The sequence below is a fragment of the Mustelus asterias genome, chromosome 7 (assembly GCF_964213995.1).
Source record: "Mustelus asterias chromosome 7, sMusAst1.hap1.1, whole genome shotgun sequence".
In the NCBI taxonomy this organism is placed as follows: domain Eukaryota; kingdom Metazoa; phylum Chordata; class Chondrichthyes; order Carcharhiniformes; family Triakidae; genus Mustelus; species Mustelus asterias.
Window position 1 is genome coordinate 75034131 of NC_135807.1, and position 26621 is coordinate 75060751.

At 40.9% G+C, this 26621-nt stretch overlaps 1 protein-coding gene across 3 annotated transcripts in view; it reads left to right on the plus strand.

Annotated features, from left to right (window-relative positions):
• The window catches only part of cspp1a (centrosome and spindle pole associated protein 1a), a 204266-nt gene extending 181742 nt beyond the window's left edge, over window positions 1-22524 (plus strand). For 2 of the 3 annotated variants that reach the window (XM_078217092.1, XM_078217094.1), the window contains 6 exons: window positions 6569-6703; window positions 13895-13926; window positions 14936-14993; window positions 15081-15187; window positions 16042-16180; window positions 21838-22524. In XM_078217092.1, coding sequence (XP_078073218.1) covers window positions 6569-6703; window positions 13895-13926; window positions 14936-14993; window positions 15081-15187; window positions 16042-16180; window positions 21838-22001 — 635 coding nt within the window. In that variant the 3' untranslated portion in view covers window positions 22002-22524. The remainder of the gene's footprint in view (window positions 1-6568; window positions 6704-13894; window positions 13927-14935; window positions 14994-15080; window positions 15188-16041; window positions 16181-21837) is intronic. The other variant, XM_078217093.1, reaches the window with a different exon arrangement.
• Window positions 22525-26621: the final 4097 nt, after the last annotated feature.

Sequence of the window (26621 nt, forward strand, 5' to 3'; positions counted from 1 at the left end):
CTGCACGCCCAGATCCCTCTATGTTAATTGGAAAAAGTATTTCTATACAGATCGCTATAGCCTGCATTATAATCTCTAGAAATACTTCAGGGAACTGTACAGCAGCCTTTCCATGTTAGGACACCATTATTTAAGTTGCTGTCTGAGACCTGACCTTGCACCATGCACTATTCTGACCCCTGTCTGGGTCAGCAAGGGTCCACATCAATCAGTTTGTATTGTTGGATATTTGAAATAAGGTACTGTTCATTGAAATTGCTGTAAAAAGCTGAGAAAATGCTCTTGAGTTAAAGAAACAGCTGCAAGATCCAGATTTACAGTGACATCTGAGTTAAATCAAAAGTTTGGTGACATCTTAATACAGCCTGTGAAGCAGTAGTTTTCTTTTGGCATGGCTGAGTACCTGAGAGATTGTGTGCAAGTGTGACTGCACATGGCAATTGAAGGCAGAGGAATAATGACAGGAGAGGTGCAAATCCTAGAAATGGACCCTCGCTGAAAATAGCTGAGGAATAGCTGGTTTGAGAGTGGGGTGTTTTTGACCACAGTTAGCCTGTTGGTTTGCAGGGACTGTGTATTTACTGAGAACATTATAGCATAAGATGTGTTTTGTAACCTCTGTTATCCTTAAAACCTGTGTACATTCGTAAAGAAAAGTGGGAGTTAAGGAATATTGTATTATAGTCAAACCTTTCATTTTTTCTGTTGTTAATAGCTAATTGGCAATCCTGTGACTGAACCATATTTCTTGAAAAAGTAAATGTTACAGTCTTTTGAGCCAGCATTCCATTCTGGGATCTTTCCATTCATTAGTGATTAAGGTGAATAATGCGGTGCTGGAGAGAGAGAGATGTCCTTGCAAGGGTCAAGGGCAGAATCAATTTGGCTCGAGCTAAGGAACAATAAAGGTACCAATACATTGCTCAGTTTAGTCTATAGACCAGCAGTTGCTGGAAAGGATGGAGAGGGACAAATTTGCAAGGAAATTTCAGAGAGGTGCGAGAACAATAGAGTAGTTGTAGTAGGGGACTTTAATTATCTGAATATACACTGCAAAAATAATAGTCAATTCCTCTCGGTCACGGGGGTTCAATTACCATGCATTCTCATCTATATGGATTTCAGTAAGGCATTTGACAAAGTCCCACATGGCAGGTTGGTTAAGAAGGTTAAGGCTCATGGGATACAAGGAGAAGTGGCTAGATGGGTGGAGAACTGGCTTGGCCATAGGAGACAGAGGGTAGTGGTCGAAGGGTCTTTTTCTGGCTGGAGGTCTGTGACCAGTGGTGTTCCGCAGGGCTCTGTACTGGGACCTCTGCTATTTGTGATATATATAAATGATTTGGAAGAAGGTGTAACTGGTGTAATCAGCAAGTTTGCGGATGACACGAAGATGGCTGGAATTGCGGATAGCGAAGAGCATTGTCGGGCAATACAGCAGGATATAGATAGGCTGGAAAATTGGGCGGAGAGGTGGCAGATGGAGTTTAATCCGGATAAATGCGAAGTGATGCATTTTGGAAGAAATAATGTAGGGAGGAGTTATACAATAAATGGCAGAGTCATCAGGAGTATAGAAACACAGAGGGACCTAGGTGTGCAAGTCCACAAATCCTTGAAGCTGGCAACACAGGTGGAGAAGGTGGTGAAGAAGGCATATGGTATGCTTGCCTTTATAGGACGGGGTACAGAGTATGAAAGCTGGAGTCTGATGATGCAGCTGTATAGAACGCTGGTTAGGCCACATTTGGAGTATTGCGTCCAGTTCTGGTCGCCGCACTACCAGAAGGATGTGGAGGCATTAGAGAGTGTGCAGAAAAGGTTTACCAGGATGTTGCCTGGTATGGAGGGTCTTAGCTATGAGGAGAGATTGGGTAAACTGGGGTTGTTCTCCCTGGAAAGACGGAGAATAAGGGGAGAACTAATAGAGGTGTACAAGATCATGAAGGGGATACATAGGGTGAACGGTGGGAAGCTTTTTCCCAGATCAGAAGTGACGTTCACGAGGGGTCATGGGCTCAAGGTGAGAGGGGCGAAGTATAACTCAGATATTAGAGGGATGTGTTTTACACAGAGGGTGGTGGGGGCCTGGAATGCGCTGCCAAGTAGGGTGGTGGAGGCAGGCACGCTGACATCGTTTAAGACTTACCTGGATAGTCACATGAGCAGCCTGGGAATGGAGGGATACAAACGATTGGCCTAGTTGGACCAAGGAGCGGCACAGGCTTGGAGGGCCGAAGGGCCTGTTTCCTGTGCTGTACTGTTCTTTGTTCTTTGTTCTCACAAACTGAAATCACAAATGTTGAATTTGCCCATGCGCAGAATTGGCACTTGTGTTGTATGTTTTCTACATATTTGGATTATAATAGGAAATTCATGACTATGGAGTAGCAACATAAAATATGACTTACTCTTCTGGAACAGAAAACAATCTGTTGAATATAACATTTAAAACTTTGCAACTGCTGGGGAATATAGTGTGTCAAGTGCCCTAATTGCATCTAAGTCGCAGATGAATAAAGTTTTGGGGTTGCGAACTGCGATTATGTCTACAACAGTCGTGTGGATAAACAAATTCGTAATCGTGGGGTTGCGAACAACAGGAGTTGACTTGTAATGTAAGGGGGCAAGGGTGTGTTCAGGAGAATTTTCCACGTAAGTATGTTTCCAGTCCAATGAGAAAGGAGCTATTGTAGGACCTGCTTCTCAGAATAGGTTTGGCTGAGTGGATCAGCAGGGAAACGTTTAGCGGACACTGATCATTGTATCTTAAAGATCCAAATTTTCCAATATAGAGAGAGGCCTCTGACTCAACTTATGTTGGGACCCTGAGGAAGTCCCGACTTGCCCATATCCATGGTACTTGCATAGGAAGTTTTATCCTGCTCAGACTTCTCTGTTATTCCAATGATAGTGGGATCAGATGGCCAGAACTATGGAAACTTCAGCTGTTTGCACTATGCTTACACTGATTTTTTTTACACTGATTTGCTTGGACCTTTTCATAGCAGGTATAAAATTAGCGTAACTCTAAGTAAATTAGTTGGAGTGTCAAAACACAATGCCACCTGCGCAATGTTCACCAATCACATTTGGGTGCATGAGAGGGTTAGCTCTGTCAGTGAGGGGAGATTGTGCAGTATTAGAGTTGACAGCTCCACTTAAAATCAATAAACTGAAGGCAAACTTAGGGGTCTTCAGTTCATGATGAGAAAAGGGGCATGGTTGCACTGGAATTATGTTCCAAGTTGGCCTGCAAACTCTGCTCGTCCCTGCTTGCGCCGCCATCAGGAAGTGCCAATTAAAAATTAAATTGCATTCCACTTCGGACAGGCCCTCTCTGATGCTGACCGGAAGATTTTGGCCAAAGTTTATGTTGGCAATGGAAAAGACAGGGCACAACCTAGAGTCAGTAAATTAACTAAATTAAGTGGAGGAAAGTCAGCTTCAATGAGAGGGAGGGTCATTGGTGAAGCAGGTAAGATAATTGGGCCCAGAACACCAACCAGAGGAACTCCTGCAGTTGCTTTCTTTGATTAAGATGATTGCCCTCAAACAACTGCAACCGTCTTCCTTTGTATTAAGTATGACTCCAACCAGTGGAGAGTTTCGCCCCTTATTCCCATTGACTTTAGTTTTGCTAGTGCCCCTTGAAACCACAGTCAGTCAAATGCTGCCATGATGTCATGGTCAGTCACTTTCATCTCACCTCTGGAGTTCAACACTTTAGTCATTATTAGGACCATGATGCCAGGAGCTGAGTGTCCCTGGCAAATTCTTAAAATGCATCCAGGAGAACTTTTTTAAGCTCTATATTGCAAACCCAACAAGACAAGGCACGTTTCTGGACTTCCGGACTGAAAACCCAACAGTGCATCAGTAAGTGCCACTTGCTAGCACTGTTGATGATACCTTCCATTATTTTTTGATGACATAGAGATTGAATGAATTTATGAACACTTTCACAAAAGTATTACAAACTGATACCCCTTCCATATGGACTGTAGCAGATCAAGAAGGGAGCTCACCACCCCACCTTCTCGAGGACAACCACTGATGGCCTCGACACATTCCTTGAATGAATGAAAATAAATAACCTTCCCAGTTCATCCTCTAAAATAAGTCCAGAAACGTGCCTAGTCTTGTTGGGTTTGCAATATAGAGATTAAAAAAGTTCTCCTGGATGCATTTAAAGAATTCTGCTCCTCCTGTACTTTTCATACTAATTCTGTCCCAGTTAATATTTGAGTAGTTGTAATCCCCCATTATTACTTCCTGGTTGTTTCCGCATTTCTGAGATTTGCATACATATTTGGTCTTCCATCTACCTTTGGCTGTTTATAATCTATAGTGTATATTATTGCCCCATTTTGCTCTGCGGTTCAACTCAAACAACCTCATTTGATGATCCTTCTATTGTATCACCCCAGCTCACAGGTATAATTGTTTCTTTAACCAATAATCTTATATCCCTGCATTTAACTAACTTCAGGGTCTCTGAAGTAGCAGGATCCTCTTGCTGCTTCATACTTCTTTTTCAGGAGTGGACAAGGCAGGTGTTGCCAGCACCTGTATTGCCCACATTTAGAACAAGAACATAAGAAGTAGGAGTAGGCCATCTAGCCCCTCGAGCCTGCCCCTCGAGCCTGCCCCGCCATTCAATAAGATCATGGGTGATCTGAAGTGGATCAGTTCCACTTACCCGCCTGATCTCCATAACCCCTAATTCCCTTACCGATCAGGAATCCATCTATCCGTGATTTAAACATATTCAACGAGGTAGCCTCCACCACTTCAGTGGGCAGAGAATTCCAGAGATTCACCACCCTCTGAGAGAAGAAGTTCCTCCTCAACTCTGTCCTAAACTGACCCCCCTTTATTTTGAGGCTGTGCCCTCTAGTTCTAGCTTCCTTTCTAAGTGGAAAGAATCTGTCCACCTCTACCCTATCCAGCCCCTTCATTATCTTATAGGTCTCTATAAGATCCTCCCTCAGCCTTCTAAATTCCAACGAGTACAAACCCAATCTGCTCGGTCTCTCCTCATAATCAACACCCCTCATCTCTGGTATCAACCTGGTGAACTTTTTTTGCACTCCCTCCAAGGTCAATATATCCTTCCGCAAATAAAGAGACCAATACTGCACACAGTATTCCAGCTGCGGCCTCACCAATGCCCTGTACAGATGCAGCAAGACATCTCTGCTTTTATATTCTATCCCCCTTGCGATATAGGCCAACATCCCATTTGCCGCCTTGATCACCTGTTGCACCTGCAGACTGGGTTTTTGCGTCTCATGCACAAGGACCCCCAGGTCCCTTTGCACAGTAGCATGTTGTAATTTTTTTCCATTTAGATAATAATCCAATTTGCTATTATTTCCTCCAAAGTGAATGACCTCGCATTTGTTAACGTTATACTCCATCTGCCAGATCCTACTCGCTCAGCCTGTCCAAATCTCTCTGCAGACCTTCTATGCCCTCCACACGATTCACTTTTCCACTTATCTTTGTGTCGTCTGCAAACTTTGTTACCCTACACTCAGTCCCCTCCTCCAGATTGTCTATATAAATGGTAAATAGTTGAGGCCCCAGTACCGATCCCTGCGGCACGCCACTAGTTACCATCTGCCAACCAGAAAAGCACCCATTTATTCCGACTCTCTGCTTCTTGTCGGATAGCCAATCCCCAATCCACGCTAACACCCTACCCCCAACTCCGTGTGACCCAATCTTCTTCAGCAACCTTTTGTGAGGCACCTTATCAAACGCCTTTTGGAAATCCAAAAACACCGCATCCACCGGTTCCCCTCCGTCAACCGCACTAGTCACATCTTCATAAAAATCCAACAAGTTCGTCAAGCACGACTTTCCCCTCATGAATCCATGCTGCGTCTGCTTAATCGAACCATTCTTATCCAGATGGCCTGCTATTTCTTCTTTAATGATGGATTCCAGCATTTTCCCAACTATAGACGTTAAGCTAACTGGCCTGTAGTTACCCGCCTTTTGTCTATTTCCTTTTTTAAACAGCGGCGTAACATTAGCCGTTGTTTAAAAAAGGAAATAGTACAAGTCAGGATAGTACAAATTCTTTGCTCAGTGAGCATAACTACATGTATCCAGCTCAGTGGAGAACACTGTATAGAGCAGGCTGATAGTGATCCGCACACTGTCTGCCCCCAGGGAATTAAGATTGGTCTGCATAACCTGAATGAATTTCGCACCCAAAAGGAGTGTATTTTTAATTTGTCTTCGTATGTTCCATCTACTGAATTAATAATATATTTCCAATTATTTTTAAAACATTCAATGCTTTATTTCAGATTTACTGTTGGTATGTTTAAATGATTTATATTAATGTGGGAGTTGAAATGGTATATGATTGTGATCTGTTTAACATAGTATAAAGCAAAATCACAATTTATTGACTCTTTCCACACCTACAGCAGAGCTTTTAATGTCAGAATGACCTGTTTCCTTATGGAGAATGATTATTTTTAATCTGCTGCTTACTTTGGAATGTGTAACCAGGATGTTCTCTTTGTAACACTTTTTCTATTATAAACAGATTCAGCAACGCGTGCTGAAATAAGGCAAGTGTACCCAGACCCTCCAAATGATAGTAATACACTGGAGATTCAACAAGAGGCATTATTAAGAGAACAGAAAAAGAAACTGGACATAATGAAGAGGAAACAAACAGGTCAGAGTGATACAAAATTAAACAGTAATGTTAACATTTTCTTAAAAATGAGCTATGAATGGATAGTATCTATCAGATTCTAAACTGTGCTTATTTTATTTACATAATTTCAGTGCTATATTTGCAAATTGGTTTTGATCATAAGGCCTAATTTTGCAGTTAGATCATTTTGATATAATCAAGCACTGATTGCTGGAAAAGAACAGCTTGTTTATAGCCCAAAAGCAAAGTGGAATATATGCTGAACATTTAAAATAAAACAGAAAATGCTGGAAATACTTAGGTCAGCAGCATCTATGTAGAGAGAAAAAAAGATCAACGTTTCAGACTGCTGACCTTTCATCACACCAGGGACTTGAGCACACAATCCAGGTTTGACACTTCAACCAAAATGAGGGCGTTCTGTGCAGTTAGAGTTGTCATCCCTCACATGAGACATAATGTCTAGGCTCCATCTGGTGGTATTAAAAAAAGTGTTATATCAAAGAGAAGCAAATGTCTTCCAGTGTTTTGGCCTCAATCAAAATTACTCAAAGTATTTCATTATTGCCTAATTGCTATTCATGGGACCATGCTGTGTGCAAATTAGCTGCCATGTTTCCTACATTACAACAGTGAGCATGTGTCTAAAATACTTAATTGGCTGTAAAGTGCTTTGGGCATTCTTGGGTCTTCCAAAATTTGTTGTTCTTCCAAACCTGAAAGCATGGACTCACCAATCATATAAGTATTGACAAAAATCAGCAACTACTCATCCATCAAAACTCAAGCTAGTACAACTCTCCAAATGTACATCTGACATTAAGAATCGGGGGAAAATTCTCCATTGGTTGGGATCATATTTAGAATAAAGGAAGATGGAGATCAATCATCTTCGTCACAAGATATAACTGCAGGAGTTCCTCTGGGCGGAGTACTAAGCCGACCTGCTTCATCAATGACCCTCCCTCCACCATAAAGTAAGAAGTGGAGATGTTTGTTGATGTTTGCACAGTGTATAGTATGCAGAAGTACCTGGACTGCCTTCGAGCTTGGGCTGATAAGTAGTGAATATCATTTGAACCAGGCAAGTGTCAGATAATGACCATCTTCAACAAGAGAGACTCAAACTCCAGCGAATATAATCCTACCCAACTCGATCTCTCTTCTGTGTACCCCAAAACGGCTCCATCAACATTCCCGTCTTCATAGAAACACAGACAATAGGAGCAGGACTCAGCCCTTTGGCCCTCCAAACCTGCTTCGTCATTCATTATGAACATTGACGATCATCCAACTCACTTACCTGTTCCCACTCCCCCCCCCCCCCCCCCCCCTCATCCAACTCACTTACCTGTTCCTCTCCCCCCCCCCCCCATGTCCTTGGATCACTTTAACCCAAGAGCTATATCTAAGTCCTTCTTGAAAACCTACAATATTTTGGCCTCAACTGCTTTCTGTGGTAATGAATTCCACTGGCTCACCACTCTCTGGGTGAAGAAATTTCTCCTCATCTCCTTCCTACACAGTTTACCCCATGTCCTTAAACTGTGACCCCTGGTTTTGGATTCCCCTGCCATCAGGAACATCCTTCTACCCTGTCTAGTCCCATTAGAATTTTATAAGTTTTTATGAGATCTCCTCTCATTCTCCTAAGCTCCAGTAAATTTAAGACAACATGGTGGCACAGTGATTAGCACTGCTGTCTCACAGCACCAGGTTTGATTCCGGCCTTAGGTGACTGTGGAGTTTGCATGCTCCCCCCATGTCTGTGTGAGTTTCCTCCGGGTGCTCTGATTTCCTCCCACAGTCCAAAGATGTGCAGATTAGGTGGATTGGCCATGCTAAATTACCCCTCAGTGTCCAAAGATATGTCGGTTAGGTGGGTTAGCCATGGCAAATGCATAGGGTTACGGGTATAAGGGTAATTAGCCCTGTCAGTGAATCGGTGCATATTCAATGGGTCGAATGGCCTCCTCCTGTATTGTAGGGATTCTATGATTCTCTGCATCCTTTTGAGGGCCTTCATATATTTACTAAACTGGTGACCAGAACAGGGCGCAATACTGTAGTTAGGGTCTAACAGAGCTTTATACAAGTTCAGCATAACTTCCCTGCTTTTGAACTCAAACCCCCATCACCTCCCCTCGCCCTGGTCTCCCTGTTCCTGTACCCGCTTTAAAATTGTTCTATTAAATTTATATTGCCTTTCCACATTTCTTCTACAAAAATGAATTACCTCACACTTCTGTGTATTAAATTCCATCTGTCACTTGCCTGCACATTCTGCTAGCCTATGTCCTGTTGCAGACAACTTGTATCATCTTCACTGTTTGCCACTCCTATAAGTTTGGTATCATTGGTAAATTTTAAAATGTTACTCTATATTTCAAGATTCAATTCATTTATATGTAGCTAAAACAGCAGTGGTCCTAATACCAACCCTCGGGGAAAGCTACTGTATACCACCCTCCAGCCCAAGAAGCAACCATCTACCATGATTTTCTGCCCTTTCTCAAGTTTTGTACCTGGCCCATCTATCCCATAAGCCATTACTATATTAAAGGTGCAACATAAATTCAAGCTGTACTTTGTTACATCTCTAAGTTTGACTAAATCTCTAACTACAACACTAATTTTTCTGCTGATTAGAGTGGCACAAACAAGCTTACCGAGCCAAGGTTGAAAATATGAGACTGAATTATACATGATCGTTAATTTGGGCTTTTTAAGAGATGCATGTATTTATAATTAAAGATTTCAACAGGTACACATTTACTATTCTGATGCAGCATACAGCAGAGACATCATGGTTTGCTTTATTTGTATTTTATTGCACAGTGGTACAGTGATTAGCACTGCTGCCTCACAGCGCAAGGAACCCGGGTTCGATTCCCGGCTTGGGTCACTGTCTGTGTGGAGTCTCCACGTTCTCCCCATGTCTGCGTGGGTTTCCTCCGGGAGCTCCGGTTTCCCCCCTCAATCTGAAAAATGTGCTAGTTAGGTGGATTGGCCATGCTAAATTTTCCCTCCGTGTACCTGAACAGGTGCCGGAGTGTGGCGACTAGGGGATTTTCACAGTAACTTCATTGCAGTGTTAATGTAAGCCTATTTGTGACTAATAAATAAACTTTACTTTTACCTGATTTATTTACATCCGCTAGAGGCCTCAAAATTCAGTGATGATACAACTAATTTTGGCACTAAAAAAGCTGTGTAGAATAAAATTAGGGAGCTATCTAGCCTTAATGACTTATTTTTTAAAAAATTACATGATAGTACAGTACAAATCACTTTTTCCATTTCGCCTATTTTTTATTCAACACCGCCCTCTCGCCATCCCTTCACCGTCTTCCCACCCCTGACCCTGCCATCTCAAATTTGACTATACAAATATGCAAAGAGAGAACTGAAAAAATGGAAGGTTTTCTATTTGTGATATAATATAAAGAAAGCACCAATGTATATTAAGCAAAATGCCACCCAGTTGTCCATAGAACAGTCCAAACACCTACCCTCTAACCAGATTGGAGCACTGTTAATTTCTTGATTTGTGAAATAAAAGGTTGCCAAATAGAATAAAAATTTTTAACTGGCCCCCTCGATATAAATTTTATTTTTTTAAGTTTTAGGTAGTCTTCTACCTAGCATGAAACAGCAAATGGTGTTGGGGTCCTCCAGCCAAGCAACATCATCCAGGAAGCCAGAAGCATAAGAAAGAATACCACTTCTGTCTGTCCACCTTATAAAATCATTTCCTCATCAAAATTATATCATAAGAACATAAGAACATAAGAAATAGGAGCAGGAGTAGGCCATCTAGCCCCTCATGCCTGCCCCGCCATTCAATAAGATCATGGTTGATCTGATAATGGTTTAGTTCCACTTACCCACCCACTCCCCATAACCCTTAATTTCCTTATTGATCAGAAATCTATCTACCTGTGACTTAAACATATTTAACGAGGTAGCCTCCTCTGCTTCAATGGGCAGAGAATTCCAGAGATTCACTACCCTCTGACTTTGATTTCTGTTCGGGCTGTTCCCCCTCCTTTTTGGGGAGCTGCCCCTTTTACTTTGTCCTGATTTAATCTGTTTGTTTACTTGGTTTGGTTTGACCTAAAAAGAGGACAACACCTGAGAATTAAAAAAAAAAAGAGAAGCGGTTCCTCCTCAACTCTGTCCTAAACTGACTCCCCCTTATTTTAATATATCATATTTTAAGGAGTATCTGAAAGGAGGAGAAGAAGTGGACAGCCAGATGTCGAGGTTGGGAATGCCAGAATCTAGGGCCTAGACAACTGAAGGCAGGGCCCCAGTCTATTAGACAGGTTTATCATAACCCTTTTGCTTTGGACTCTATGCTGCTATTTATAAAGACCAGCATCCCTCATACTTTATAACTGCTTTCTTGGCCTTCTCTCAACCTTCATGATTTGTGCACATTTAAGAACAAAGAAAATTAAAGCACAGGAACAGGCCCTTCGGCCCTCCAAGTCTGCACCGACCATGCTGCCCGACTGAACTAAAACTCCCTACCCTTCCGGGGACCATATCCCTCTATTCCCATCTCATTCATGTATTTGTTTACCCCCAGGTCCCTCTGCTCCTCCACCCCCTTTAGAATTATAAGATATGTTTTGTATTGTCTCTCCACATTAATGACCTTACTCTTCTCTACGTAAAATTTAATTTGCCTGTTGTTCACCCATTCCACCAGCCTGACCCATATCTATTTATTACCTCTTAACATCATGAGAGGTCTGGACAGACTTGATGGGGAAAATGTTCCCACTGGTGGATGGATTGAGAACAGGAGGGCACAGATTTAAGGTAATTTAGTCTCCCTTAAAAATCGGCTTTTCCCAATCAGTCTTACACATTTTGGATGATCATTTGTAGTGCCTCTAGTGATGCTTGCAATTAACTTCCCCATTAGAGAGGTTAAATTCACTAGTCTACAGTTTCCAGCATTAACTTTTAAACCCAAAAAAAGGACATCACATGTGTAAGATAGAACTTCCAGAGTACAGCGAGCTATTGAAAATACTCAGAATTTCATTAAATCTGTTTTGCCAACAAAATGAGTATGAATGATTGTGAATATTAACTGCTGTTTGCACATGTATTCTAGCTAGACTGCTTGCCAAAGTAGTAAATCATAATTCATAGAATCATACAGCGCAGAAGAGGCCCTTTGGCTCATCAAGTCCACACTGACACATTAGAAACACCTGAACTCCCACCTAATCCCATCTGCCAGCACTTGGCCCTTAACCCTGAATGTTATGATGTGCCAAGTATTCATCCAGATACTTTTTAAAGGATGTGAGGCAACCCGCCTCTACCACCCTCCCAGGCAGCGTATTCCAGAGCGTCACCACGTTTTGGGTTAAAAAAGTCTTTCCTCAAATCACCCCCCCCCCCCCCCCCCCCCCCCCCCACACCCACACACACCCACCAAACCTCCTGCCCCTCACCTTGAACCTATGTCCCCTTGTGACTGACCCTTCAATTAAGGGGAACAGCTGCTCCTTATCCACTCTGTCCATGTCTCTCATAATCTTGTACACTTCGATCAGGCACCCCTCAGTCTTCTCTGCTCCAATGAAAACAACCCAAACCTACGCAACCTCTCTCCATAACTTAACTGTTCCATCCTGGTGAATCTCCTCTGCATCCCCTCCAGTGCAATCACATCCTTCTGATAATGTGGCGACCAGAACTGCACACAGTCTAGCTGTGGCCTCACCAAAGTTCTATACAACTCCAACATGACCTCCTTCCTTTTGTAATCTATGCCTCGATTGATAAAAGCAAGTGTTTCGTATGCCTTTTTCACCACCCTACTGACATGCCCTTCCGCTTTCAGAATTAAAGTACTTTTAAATTATCCATCAAATTGAAAACTGATGTGAGCTGCAATTTTGGAATTGCACAATCTGATGTATTTACAGACTCATAGTAAATGTTTGACACAAATTGATTTGTTACCTAATTGTGATTCCTTTTTGTCTCAATTAATTTAGTCATACAACTAAATAGGCAAATGTTTCAGCTGGTTTGTAATTAATTTACAGTTGAACTGTAATTGTATCAGATTATTCTACTTCTGGAGAGAGAATGAAAGGCCATGGACATCAAGTGGTGATTGCATGTATATTGTAGCTGGACTGCCTGCCACAGTAACTAAGATTTAAGACAACCACCTAAACTCAGAAGCAGCTATTTAAAATACAACCTCTTGATTTGAATATGATTCTATTCTATGAATTGCTGTATTATTCACACTAACAACCTGTGACAAATGTTTCTGCACTGTGTTGTTCCAAACTGCCTGACCAGTTAGGTCTTGAGTCTCAACCACAAGAACCTTTATAATCTTGGTAAAATCTTCTTTTAAACTGGAAGTAATTAAGAATAAAAACCGGAATACTCTGGTAATCCTCAGCAAGTCAAACAGTGTCTGTGGAGAGAGAAATGGTGTGTTACATTTTAGGTCAAAGACCTTTGACAGATCTTCAACCTGAAGTGTCATCTTTGCATTTCTCTCCAAAGATGCTGCCGGATTTGCCGAGTGTTTCTGCATTTTCTCTTTTTATTTCAGATTTCCAACATCTGTAGTACTTCCAACTTATCGTTGAACTGGTTAAGCATGCTAGCTGCTGACTGTACATATTTTAACAGTCTAAATTCAATGTGCAAAGTGCTCTGCCAAGGTCACCTTTATGTAGTACCAAATCTGAAATAGTTTCAAGATATTCAATTAAATTGTTGTTCTTTATCTCTTGTTAACAATTCTGGGATAGAGAACTAAGAATCGGAACCAGACCCTATATAGTAAGGGTATGGAATCAGGAAACTGATCTATCTAGAAACTGTCATTCAAGTTTGTAAATCTTGAGTTTCTTGAGGATATGTTGTGTTGATCTCCAAGCCCATTCTTATCGTTAATACAAATTGTATTCTATGTGGTGATTGAACTTTTTTCTAAGAATAAGAATGAGAAAGACAATGCTGACAAGTGGGCAACAGAGCAATTGAAGTTTCCAGCTGGGGTCGTGGCAATGGTGACTTGGTTTCCACCCTATACTGGACATTCTGTTGCTTGTTAAGGCCAGCTAGGGAAATTCAGCAATAGTTTGTGAAGGTTAATACCCAAAAGGATTGTATTTTTTATCAAAATCTTTGTTCTTTTGATGTTTTTTCTAGTTGCTAGAATGAATCCACATGATATTGAACTGGTAAGCAAAACCTAACTCTAAGCAATTTTATGCCTATAGTCCTATAAGAATTCCAAACTCTGAAAATAGATTGATAGCACCAATATTTTCAAAGTATAAATTATATACCACCTACTCCTCTTGATTCAAAGTTATTCAATTCAAATTCTCTGTTAATTTCTTAAAGTAAAAATCTATTTTGTTAGCCCCCCCCCCCCCCCCCAAGGAAAAATGATTTTAAATTTACAAAGATATATGTTTGTGGAGAGATGGGGGTTGTGGAATTTCCATATTGTGGGCTAATTTGAAATGTTTCTAAATTTTGCATTTCAATTTTAAATGATATAATCTTTGATCTTAATCTGTAAACACATCCAGCAAAAGCAGGGGTTTAACAATGTAATACTATCCAACCATGTATCATTACATTTTACACAGCTAAATTGAATTTACTACACTTAAATTCAGATTTCTCGCAAGTGATTCACAGATTTCTTCTTTGCCCTTTTAATATAATTGTAAACATGTTTCTATTATATATGGTTACAATTTAATTCCAAAATTGAAATAAAATCTTGTACTGTTGAGTTCCTTTTATAAGATGAAATGCTCAAAAGTGCATTGTGATTGTATGATTTAATGAAGACGGCACTGTAGCATAATGGTATACACTGCTGCCCCTCAGCACCAGGGACCCGGGTCTAATTCCAGCCTCTGACTGTGTGGAGTTTGCATGTTCTCCCCATGTCTGCATGGGTTTCCTCCGAATGCACTGGTTTCCTCCCACAGCCCAAAAATGTGTAGGTTAGGGGGATTAGCGAGATAAATATGTGGGGTTTCGGGGATAGGCCCTGGTTAAGATGCTCTGTCGGAGAGTTGGTGCAGACCAAATGGCTTCCTTCTGCACTGTAGGGATTCTATGAATATGCCCATATGAACACTGTATTCTATTGTACTTGCACATGTAATGCTACCTGTTATGTGTCAATTTCCTATATTAATTATGTGGAAATTACTTCAACTGACAAAGGATCCACATGAAGACTTGATCAAGAACTCATTGCTTGAATCAGAGAGTGCCTTTATAGGTAAGTGCTATATTCACAATCTCTGAAATACTTGCAAAATACACTTTCAGAGCTCCTGTTAAAGTTGATTTAACCTCGGTTAAACAGGAAGCCATGGAGAAACTTTCCCTTTTCCAGTGGATGTTGGGACAACATCTGAACTATCTCCACGAGAGAGACGACGTCGCAGTAATAATAGACTAGACTTTGATTCGGTATGTTACCCACTCATATTACATGTTATTGGAGTTTTTTATTTTGTTACTATTAAAGATAATTTTCGATTCAACCTAATTTGTAGCAAAACAACTTCCAAATGTTTGCTCCGTAATAAGTAACTGAAGACTCTTAATTGTTGAAAATAGAAAATTTTAGTGATTATTCATATATTTCTTATAATGATTTTTCTCTTGCAACTTCCAAGTTTTACACTATATACACAAATCCAAGTACCATCATTTCAGTGCAATGCAACTTATAAATAAATCTTTTTTTTCTCAAGACATATATGTGAGAAGGATTAGGCAACTGCTCTGAGCAGGTTGCTAGGAAGTTAATGACTTCAGGACTCAGTTGCTTGGGCAACTGTGTGCCCCACCAACTGATCTCTTGCTATAGATCATGAATCAATAAATTATACCTCATTGTAAATAATTTAACTTTGTTATTTAAGTCCAAAAGAACAAGAGATATGGCACTTTGTGCAGTATCTCTGGGTCAAAATGTAGAATTGTGGTCATTCTTTTGCAGATTTAGTCAATTTCAGTTTGAGGCTACAAAGTATAATTTTCATTCGGTTGCAAAAGACTTTGAATAGTGACATATAAAATTAATCTACTTATTGCTAGAAATAACACTGTTCAGAAATCAACTTTATTTTTTATTAACTGCACTTTAATTGCACAATATAGTGTATATTATTTCAAAATCGAAAGCTTCAAAAGCAGTTAATAGCTTTGTAAGTTTTGAGAGTTTATCATATTTGTTGTGATAAGTAATTTAGTGTTTTGCAGTATGCTCACATACTGATCGATGACAAATTCTAATCACTGTTTTTGTTTAATCAAAGAAGGACATTTATCCTAGCAGACAACCAGTACCACAACCAGACAGTGTATCTCTACATTCTGTATCCAGTTTTAATGTGGAGCAAGTAAGAGCCAGGAATGAACAACGGATGAAGCATTTGGATGATCTTCAGCATTCAGGTATATCCACTGACTCCATTTTATTTAAAATGGGGATATGTACTTCACACATTAAAAAAAAATCAGAAATAAAAAGACTAAGAGCAGTAATGGTGACTATGATGTTACTGGATTGTTATATGAACAAATCTGGTTCAACTAACATCCTTTTAAGGAAGGAAATCTGCCTTTGATACCCATTCTGGCCAAACGTGAGTCCAGACCACAGCAATGTGTCCAATTCTTAGTTTCCCCTGGAAATGGTCTCGCAAGCCACAGAAGTCAGTAAGAATAAAACTGAATATTCCGCCAGCATAATACATTACACCTAGTCCAGTTAACCCTGCAAAGACCTCCTTCCTAGCATCTGGGAACTTTTAAAAAAAGTTTATTTTAGTGTCACAAGTAGGCTTACATTAACACTGCGATGAAATTACTGTGAAAACATGCGCCAAAGTTAGTGTTATATGTTTAAGTGGTTGCAGATTGTTTTAAGAGATAATTTGATGGTGATGTCATTAGGGTGTGCACAGGCTGCTGTTTTGCTTTCAGTCTGTACACTGTACAGACTAGAACACTTGGATTAAATCTATTGTTAGTCTAAATCTCCTTGTGCAAGCCAAATATTTTCTTTGTTTAAAAGCCACATCCTTAACATGGTAGTGTTAGTAGGGTGGTGAAAAAGGCATATGGAACACTAGCTTTATCAATCCAGGCAGAGGAGTCATGTTGGAGTTGTATAGAACTTTGGTAAGGCCACAGCTATAGTACTGTGTGCAATTTCGGTCGCCACATTATAAGAAGAATGTGATTGCACTGGAGGGGGTGCAGAGGAAATTCACCAGGCTGGTGCCTGGGATGGAACATTTAAGTTAAGTAGGCTTGGGTTGTTTTCGTTGGAGCAGAGAACACTGAGGGCTAAAAGCAAGTTACTGCGGATGCTGGAATCTGAAACCAAAAGAGAAAATTCTGGAAAATCTCAGCAGGTCTGGCAGCATCTGTAAGGAGAGAAAAGATCTGACATTTCGAATCCAGATGACCCTTTGTCAAAGTTCTGAGGGGTGACTTGATTGAGGTGTACAAAATTATGAGGGACATGGACAGAATGGATAAGGGGCAACTGTTCCCCTTAGTTGAAGGGTCAGTCACAAGGGGACATAGGTTCAAGGTGAGGGGCAGGAGGTTTAGGGGGATGTGAAGATTTTTTTTTACCCAAAACGTGGTGACGGCCTGGAATGCGTGGCCCGGGAGAGTGGTAAGTTATAGAATCAGAGGTTTACAGCATGGAAACAGGCCCTTCGGCCCAACTTGTCATGCCGCCCTTTTTTTAAACCCTTAAACTAGTCCCAATTGCCCGTCTTTGGCCCATACACTTTTATACCCATCATACCCATGTAACTGTCTAAATGCTTTCTAAAAGACAAAATTGTACCCGCCTCTACTACTACCTCTGGCAGCTTGTTCCAGACACTCACCACCCTCTGTGAAAAAATTGCCCCTCTGGACCCTTTTATATCTCTTCCCTCACACCTTAAACCTATGCCCTCTAGTTTTAGACTCCCCTACCTTTCGGAAAAGATATTGACTATCTAGGTGATCTATGCCCCTCATTATTTTATAGACCTCTATAAGATCACCCCAAGCCTCCTACGTTCCAGAGAAAAAAGTCCCAGTCTGTCCAACCTCTCATAACTCAAACCATCAAGTCCCGGTAGCATCCTAGTAAATCTTTTCTGCACTCTTTCTAGTTTAATAATATCCTTTCTATAATAGGGTGATCAGAACTGTACCCAATATTCCAAGTGTGGCCTTGTGAGGCGGGTTGCCTCACATCCTTTAAAAAGTATCTGGATGAGCACTTGGTACATCATAACATTCAGGCCTATGGACCAGATGGGATTAGGTGGGAGTTCAGGTGTTTCTAATGTGTTGGTGTGGACTCGATGGGCCGAAGGACTTCTTCTGCGCTGTTTGATTCTATGGTTAGGCCATTACAGTTGGGAGCTGCCCTGCAGATTAATTAAGCAACAACTCTGACATAATCATACTCACAGAATCATAACTTTCAGCCAATGTCCATCTTCATCTCTGGCTACGTACTGCCCTAATGGCAGAACAGACTTACCAGAAGTAGCATTACAGTCAGTAGGAAGGAAAGATCCTGAAGTCCTCAACATTTACTCTGGACACCACCAAGTCTCATGGCACCTTGTAAAACATGAACAAGGAACCATCTGCTGAATTACCGCTTATGCTCAGCTGATGAATTAATTGTAGCAAGGACACAAAATGGAGTTTGAGTTGGGGACTTCAAAGCCAATCACCAAAAGTGGCTCGGTAGCACCATTAACCTAGCAGACTGAGTCCTGAAGGGCATAGCTCCCAGACTGGGCTTGTAGCTGATGGGGAGAAAACCAATATGAGAGAAAAACCTACTTCACCTCATCATCATCATCATGTTGCAAGTACATCTATCTATGAAGTATTTGTAGGAGTGACCATTGTACAGTCCTTGTGGAGTCAAAGTCCTGTCTTTACACTGAGGATACCCTCCATCACATTCTGTGTCATTACCACTGGATTCAATGGGATAAATTCAGAAAAGATCTGGCAGCTCCAAACTGGGCATCCATGAGGTTATGTGGGCCATCAGTGAAAGCAGAATTTGATCATGTCATCTTGAGTAACTGTCAGTGTTGGATCTATGATTATCCTGTACTTGGGCACCAACTTGTTCTTTGACTTTGTTTTGTTTTTGGAGGAATTTTGATAAATTTGATTTTGGCTTTCATTTGTTTTTTTAAATTTAGGACGAGCAACTAAGTATTTTGCACATTCATGAATACTGACTATTCTCCAGAATTAAATTGTGAAGTGATGGCCTCTTAAGATACTGCAATCAAAAACACAATATAAAAATTTACTACAGCTCCCTAAAGCACATGCAGGTTGCATCATGTTAAATTGTCACGTTATACCTACAAAACAGTGCAAGTACTAAAAATGAAACGTATTGTAAATTAAAAGTTACATTTTCAAGTATATTTGTACATGTTTCCAAAATGGGTGAATGGAATGGGAATTCAAAGATATGAGTAAATTGAGGAGTAAGCGTATCAGCTCAAGATGGATAAAGTATGTGGGTGTATAATTGTATTTGAAGGGAAAGGAAATTCTTTCTCACACCAAAATCCATTCTCTCACACCAATCTATGCTGAATTATGTAATGCTAAAAGAAAATGTAAACATCTCCTGCGTAGCAGGAAATATCCTTGCCTTCTGTTGTTTTTTTAAAAACATTTTTCTTGTGCCAGTGAGAGAGATTGCACTGACATTCATTCCAAGTGCATTAAGATAACTTTAAAGGATTCCCATGCAAAGCCATTTGGGATGAGCCCTAATGGCAATAAAGGAAGAGCCTGATGTAGAATGCAGGTCCTTCTTCTCTCTCTCTCTCTCTCTCTCTCCCCCCCCCCCCACCCCCCCAACCAACAAAATACATCTAATTGAGCCTGTACTGCTATTACAAAAGCAAACTCTGTTGGAGGTTATTGGGCATATAACTGGCAGAATAGGTAAGGAGGACATGGTGGATGTGATATATTTAGATTTTCAGAAAGCTTCTGATAAGGTCCCACACAAGAGGTTAGTGAACAAAATTAGAACACATGGGACATGGTACTATATTGACGTGGATTGAGAACTGGTTAACAGACAAAAAAACAGAGATCAGGAATAATTGGATAATTTTCAAGTTGCAGCATATGATGAATGGGCAGTGCAAGGAAAGTATTTGGGCCCCAGCTATTCACAAACTATATCAATGTTTTAGATCTGGGGATTAAAAGTAATCATTCCAAGTTTGTAGATGCCACAAAATTAGGTGGAAGTGAGAGTTGTGAGGAGGATGCAAAGACACTTCAAAGGTATTTGGAGAGGCTAAATGAGTGAGCAAAAATTTGGCAGATGGAATACAATGTGGAGAAATGTTAGGTTATCCACTTTGGTAGAAAAACGGAAATACAGAGTATTCCTTAATGATGAGAGGGGCTGGGACTTGGGTATCCTTGTTCATGAGTCACTGAAAGTGGGCATGCAGGTACAACAAGCAAATAAGAAGGAATGTTGATATGTATTACGAGGGGCTTTTAGTATAGGAATAAAGATTCGTACTGCAATTATGTAGAGCCTTAGTGAAACCACAGCTGGACTATTGTATGCAGTTTTAATCGCCTTACCTAAGAAAGATATACTTGCAATAGAGGATATGTAATGAAGGTTCACTAAGTTAATTCCTGGGATGGAGGGATTGTCCTATGAGGAAAGATTAAATAGTCTGGACCTCTATTCTCTGGAGTTTAGATGAATGAGATATCTCATTCAAAAGTACATCATTCTTCAGAGGCTCGAAGGATGTTTCCCCTGGCAGGGGGCCTCTAATCAGGGGATAGGGTCTGAAATTATGGGGCAGGCCATTTAGTTCCGAGATGAAGAAGATTCTTTTTCACTCAGGGTGATGAAATATTTGAATTCTCTGCCAGAGGGCTGGGGAGGCTCAGTCATTCAGTATATTCAAGACTGAGTTCAATAGGCTCCTGCATCTTAAAACATCAAGAGATGCAGGTATAATGCAGGAAAATTGTGTTGAAGTAGAAGATCAGCCATGATATCATTGAATGGTGGAGCAGGTTCGAAGGGCTGAATGGCCTCATCCAGCTCCTATTTCATTTGTTCTTAAGATGCTACAAATGGTAGAGGGGATGTGAATGGCAAAATGATAAACAGCTATTACTCAAAAGCAAGAATAAAACAAGTTGAAAGAAAACCCATGTTACTGCTGTTTAAGGCATTCTCTATGAAGCCTATCCTGAATGTAATTAATGTCAAAGCAGGGACTTAGTGGCAAAATGGCAATTTTGTTCAGGTGTACAGAGTGAGACTGCGGATAGTTGGGAACCTGTCTCGGGGGCAGGGGATTCATATGGTGTTCGTGGAAGTGGAAATGACTAGGGTTGGGAAGCATTTTCCGATCGGGGCCATTGTGATCTCCTGGACTCGTTTCGATCGCCTCAGGGGGTCGGAGAGGAATTTCCCAGATTTTTTTTTCCCCATATTGGCCCTGGGGTTTTTCACTCTGGGTTTTCGCCTCTCCCTGGAGATCACATGGTCTGGAATGGGGGGGTGGGGGTAAGTTAATAGGTTGTAATGAACAAAGCATCGTAGCTGTGAGGGACAGCTCGGTGGATAGGATATTGGTATGTAGATAGGCTGGAAAATTGGGCGGGGATCCTGGATTCAGGATTCAATCCTGGACCGGGGAGCGGCGCGGGCTTGGAGGGCCGAAGGGCCTGTTCCTGTGCTGTATTGTTCTTTGTTCTTTGTACAATTTGCACTGGTCTACAGAAATAGTTTGAGCAGCATAGACCTGGCATTTGACCTGTGGATTCCTGAATTATAATTAGCATTTTTTAAAAGATGGATTTAAACATTACATAGATCTGGGAGGGAGGGGAAGTCCTTTATGCTGACGTCGTGCTGCTATTTTTTTATTTTGCCTCTGGCCATTTCACTCAATGGCAACAATTAATTATAATTCTTGTATGAAATTAAATTCCCAAATCTGTGAGAAAGGTTTGATTATTATGCAGTTGAGTTGAATTTTAGTTTTCTCTGCCAGGAAATGACATCAAAATGGAAGATAGTGACATTCTGAGCCAGTTCATTTCAAGAGATAAGGAAAGACCAAGCTCTGTTGAAACGGTGGCTACTGAGGTCTGGCTACGACCCGGAACATCAGAAACGTTAAGAAGGTTTATGGCTGATCATACACAACTTGAGTGAGGACCTTTGTCTACCACATGAGCATTTAATTGGAAGGAAGGCCATTGCACAGCTTATGACCAAATTGGTTGGTAAAATTAATCAGAGAGTATTTGTGCCTTCAGTAAGAAAAAATGTATATTTCAGGCTCTTGATGCACTTTCTGTTATTTAGGTACTTCAATTCAGGATGCTGTATATGAATGTTTATCTTTGCTAACCAGCATGTGGCCTTGAATAAACAAAATGCAAAAAAAACACAGATTATCTTGTATCCATGTTTTTTTGTTGAACACTGAAGTGTACTATATAATAAGATTTCACATGGATCATTATTTTACAAAATTACACTGGAAAAAGTCCAAACATAATTTGCATTTTGGTTGCTGGATCTAGCACTGAGCAGTGTTGATAGTTGAATATAATATTTATGTATCTTTGTTTTGTTTTTCATACCTTCATTATTCTTTAATTGATGTTGGTCATCACATTTGTTGTAATGCGGTCATGTGCAAAATGTAATAAAATTCTATTTTTTAGATGTGTGCCTTGAATATTTTCAAAAGTAAATATTGTCAGTTTCAGTTGCCACCTACTCTATAAGTACAATAAAGAGTGTTGCGATCCCTGTAGAGACAACTTTTAAAAATAGATGAATTTCCAAGTGACTGGAAAGAATCACGGCAAGATTTCACATTTTAAGACTTCTATTGAAACAAAAAACTAAAATCAGCACAGACTAAACATTACTTAACAAGCGAATAAAATGCCAAACTAATGTAATGGTAATTCCCCAATAACTAACACAACCAACTATTTTTTTACTTTGCACCGCACTTCCAGCTGCTGTCAGTTACATTTACCTTAAGTTAGAAGAGAGATTTTAAAACTTAGCCGCTTTGTAAAGTCTTGCATTCGTAATGAGCAATTCAATTGTGTATTGCTGAAAAAAGGTGCGTTGTCAAAGCTTTGTGTCTTGCAATCATCAGGACATTTGTGAGAAAACCAAATTTGAAGGGAACAACAATGATATAAGGATGACATATTGGCATGGATAGAAGGTTAGAACATAGAACATAGAACATTACAGCGCAGAACAGGCCCTTCGGCCCACGATGTTGCACCGACCAGTTAAAAAAAAAAACTGTGACCCTCCAACCTAAACCAATTTCTTTTCGTCCATGAACCTATCTACGGATCTCTTAAACGCCCCCAAACTAGGCGCATTTACAACTGATGCTGGCAGGGCATTCCAATCCCTCACCACCCTCTGGGTAAAGAACCTACCCCTGACATCGGTTCTATAACTACCCCCCCTCAATTTAAAGCCATGCCCCCTCGTGCTGGATTTCTCCATCAGAGGAAAAAGGCTATCACTATCCACCCTATCTAAACCTCTAATCATCTTATATGTTTCAATAAGATCCCCTCTTAGCCGCCGCCTTTCCAGCGAAAACAATCCCAAATCCCTCAGCCTCTCCTCATAGGATCTCCCCTCCATACCAGGCAACATCCTGGTAAACCTCCTCTGCACCCTCTCCAAAGCCTCCACATCCTTCCTGTAATGTGGGGACCAGAACTGCACACAGTACTCCAAGTGCGGCCGCACCAGAGTTGTGTACAGTTGCAACATAACGCTACGACTCCTAAATTCAATCCCCCTACCAATAAACGCCAAGACACCATATGCCTTCTTAACAACCTTATCTACTTGATTCCCAACTTTCAGGGATCTATGCACACATACACCTAGATCCCTCTGCTCCTCCACACTATTCAAAGTCCTCCCGTTAGCCCTATACTCAACACATCTGTTATTCCTACCAAAGTGAATTACCTCACACTTCTCCGCATTAAACTCCATCCGCCACCTCTCGGCCCAACTTTGCAACCTGTCTAAGTCTTCCTGCAAACTACGACACCCTTCCTCACTGTCTACCACACCACCGACTTTGGTGTCATCAGCAAATTTGCTAATCCACCCAACTATACCCTCATCCAGATCATTAATAAATATTACAAACAGCAGTGGCCCCAAAACAGATCCCTGAGGTACACCACTTGTAACCGCACTCCATGATGAATATTTACTATCAACCACCACCCTCTGTTTCCTATCCGCTAGCCAATTCCTGATCCAATTTCCTAGATCACCCCCAATCCCATACATCTGCATTTTCTGCAGAAGCCTACCATGGTGAACCTTATCAAACGCCTTACTAAAATCCATATATACCACGTCCACTGCCTTGCCCCCATCCACCTCCTTGGTCACTTTCTCAAAAAACTCAATAAGGTTAGTAAGGCATGACCTACCTGCCACAAAACCATGCTGACTATCACCTATCAATTCATTACTCTCCAAATAACTATAAATCCTATCCCTTATAATTTTTTCCAACATCTTGCCGACAACAGAAGTGAGACTCACCGGTCTATAATTCCCGGGGAAGTCTCTGTTCCCCTTCTTAAACAATGGGACAACATTCGCTAACCTCCAATCTTCTGGTACTATACCAGAGGCCAACGACGACCTGAAGATCAGAGCCAGAGGCTCTGCAATCACTTCTCTTGCCTCCCAGAGAATCCTTGGATAAATCCCATCCGGACCAGGGGATTTATCTATTTTCAGACCCTCCAGAATATCCTGCACATCCTCCTTATCAACTGTAATACTGTCTATTCTACTCCCCTGCAACCCAGTGTCCTCCTCAGCTATATTCATGTCCCCTTGCGTTGGCTAACAGGAAGTAGAAAATAGGCATAATGGGTCTTTTTCAGCTTGGCAAAATCTAACGAGTGGTGTGTCATGGGGATCAGTGCTGGGACCTCAGTTGTTAACAATTTATATAAGTGACTTGGATGAAGGGGTGGATGGGATAGTTGTCAAAGTTGCTGATGACATAAAGATAAGTAGAAAAGTAAGTTGTGAAGAGGTTAAAAGGAGACTACAAAAATATATAGGTTAAGTGAATGGCAAAAGACCTGGCAAATGGTATATAATATCGGCAGGAAGAATAAAAGAGAAGCATATTATCTAAATGAGGAGAGATTGCAGAGCTCTGAGATGCAGAGGGATCTGAGTGCATTAATCACAAAAGGCGGTTCTCAGAAGGGGGTACTTGCAAGTACTGCAAGTAATTAGGAAAGCTAATGTTGTTGTTTATTCTGAGGGCAATTGAATACAAAAGTAGGGAGATTATGCTTCAGTTGTCCAGCACACTAGTGTGACCATATCAAGAATATATGCAAGTGCATTGTAAGCAGTTCAGAGAAGGTTTCCCAGAATAATACCTGGAATGGGTTGGTTGTCTTATGAAGAAAGATTGGACAGGCTGTATCTGCTGGAGTTTAGGAGAGTAAGAGGTGACTTGATTGAAACATACAAGATCCTGAGGGGCCTTGATGGGGTGGATGGGGAGAGAATGTTTCCTCTTGTGAGATGATCTAGAAATAGAGGTCACTGTCTAAAAATAAGGGGTTGCCCATTGAAAACGGGGATCAGGTGAATATTTTTCTGACGGTCATGCGTCTTTGAAACACTTTTCCTGAAAGGGAGGTGAATATTTTTGAGGCAGAGATGAATGGGTTCTTGGTAAACAAGGATTGACAGGTTATCTGGGGTATGCGGGATGCATATTTTAGGATACAATCAGATCATCCATGATCTAATTAAATGGCAGAGTAGGCTTGAATGGCTGAATAGCTGCCTTGAATTTGCTGCCTCCTTCCAAATTTGATCCCTTGTTTGTATGCTCATAACTTATACTTCATGAGACAAAAATGCTGATTGGTTGGCAAATAGACTGGTGTAAAGGCATTACTGTGAAGAAAGCACCAGTTTCTGATGACTAACAGTTAACTGCCAAGATTTGTTTAAATTCAAACCAGGCAGATTGATTCTGATTAGTCAAGGCTTTACCCTGGAGAATGAACCATTCATTGCTTCATGAATTTCAGTGCCAGTGCGATGCTACACTATGTCCAAAGATTGGCAGACCATTTCAAACATTGTGTCCCTTCAGCTGTTTGTAACAGACAAGATACTGACTATACCCTACCAGTTCAGGCTTGCAAAACTCAAAACATTGTGTCCAAAATTAGATGTGATTTTGCAATTGGACAACATTTATAAACAATCCTGAGTGTGATGAGAATTACACTGACAATTTAAGATCATCAGTCAGGCTCCAGTGTGGCTCACTTGCGTGTGCTCGAGTCTACATATATACTTAGGGCCCTGACCTTTATAGACTGAAAGAACATGTATACATTCTTTAGGGCAGTACTTGTGGCTTAAAGACTGCTGTGGGTTCTGGTTCGTGGGTTCTGGTTCATGGGCACTGGCACCAGCAGTGGGAAAGTTGGGGCTGTATCTTCGGTGTGGTCTACATATAACAATGCTAGGTCTGGTGTTTTCGTGAGTGCATTCCTAGGGAAGTAAAGTAAGTTGTAAACTAAATAGTGGGGCAAGGGATCAAATTTGGAAGGAGGCAGCAAATCAAAGGAGTAGAGACAAGGCAACACTAGAAGGTATTAATATGGGAAATGATAGACTGTGATAAGAAGAATAGAAAGTACAAGGGTAAATCAGCAGATAAGATGAGCGGTGACAAAACAAAATGTTCTGTATCTGAATTCA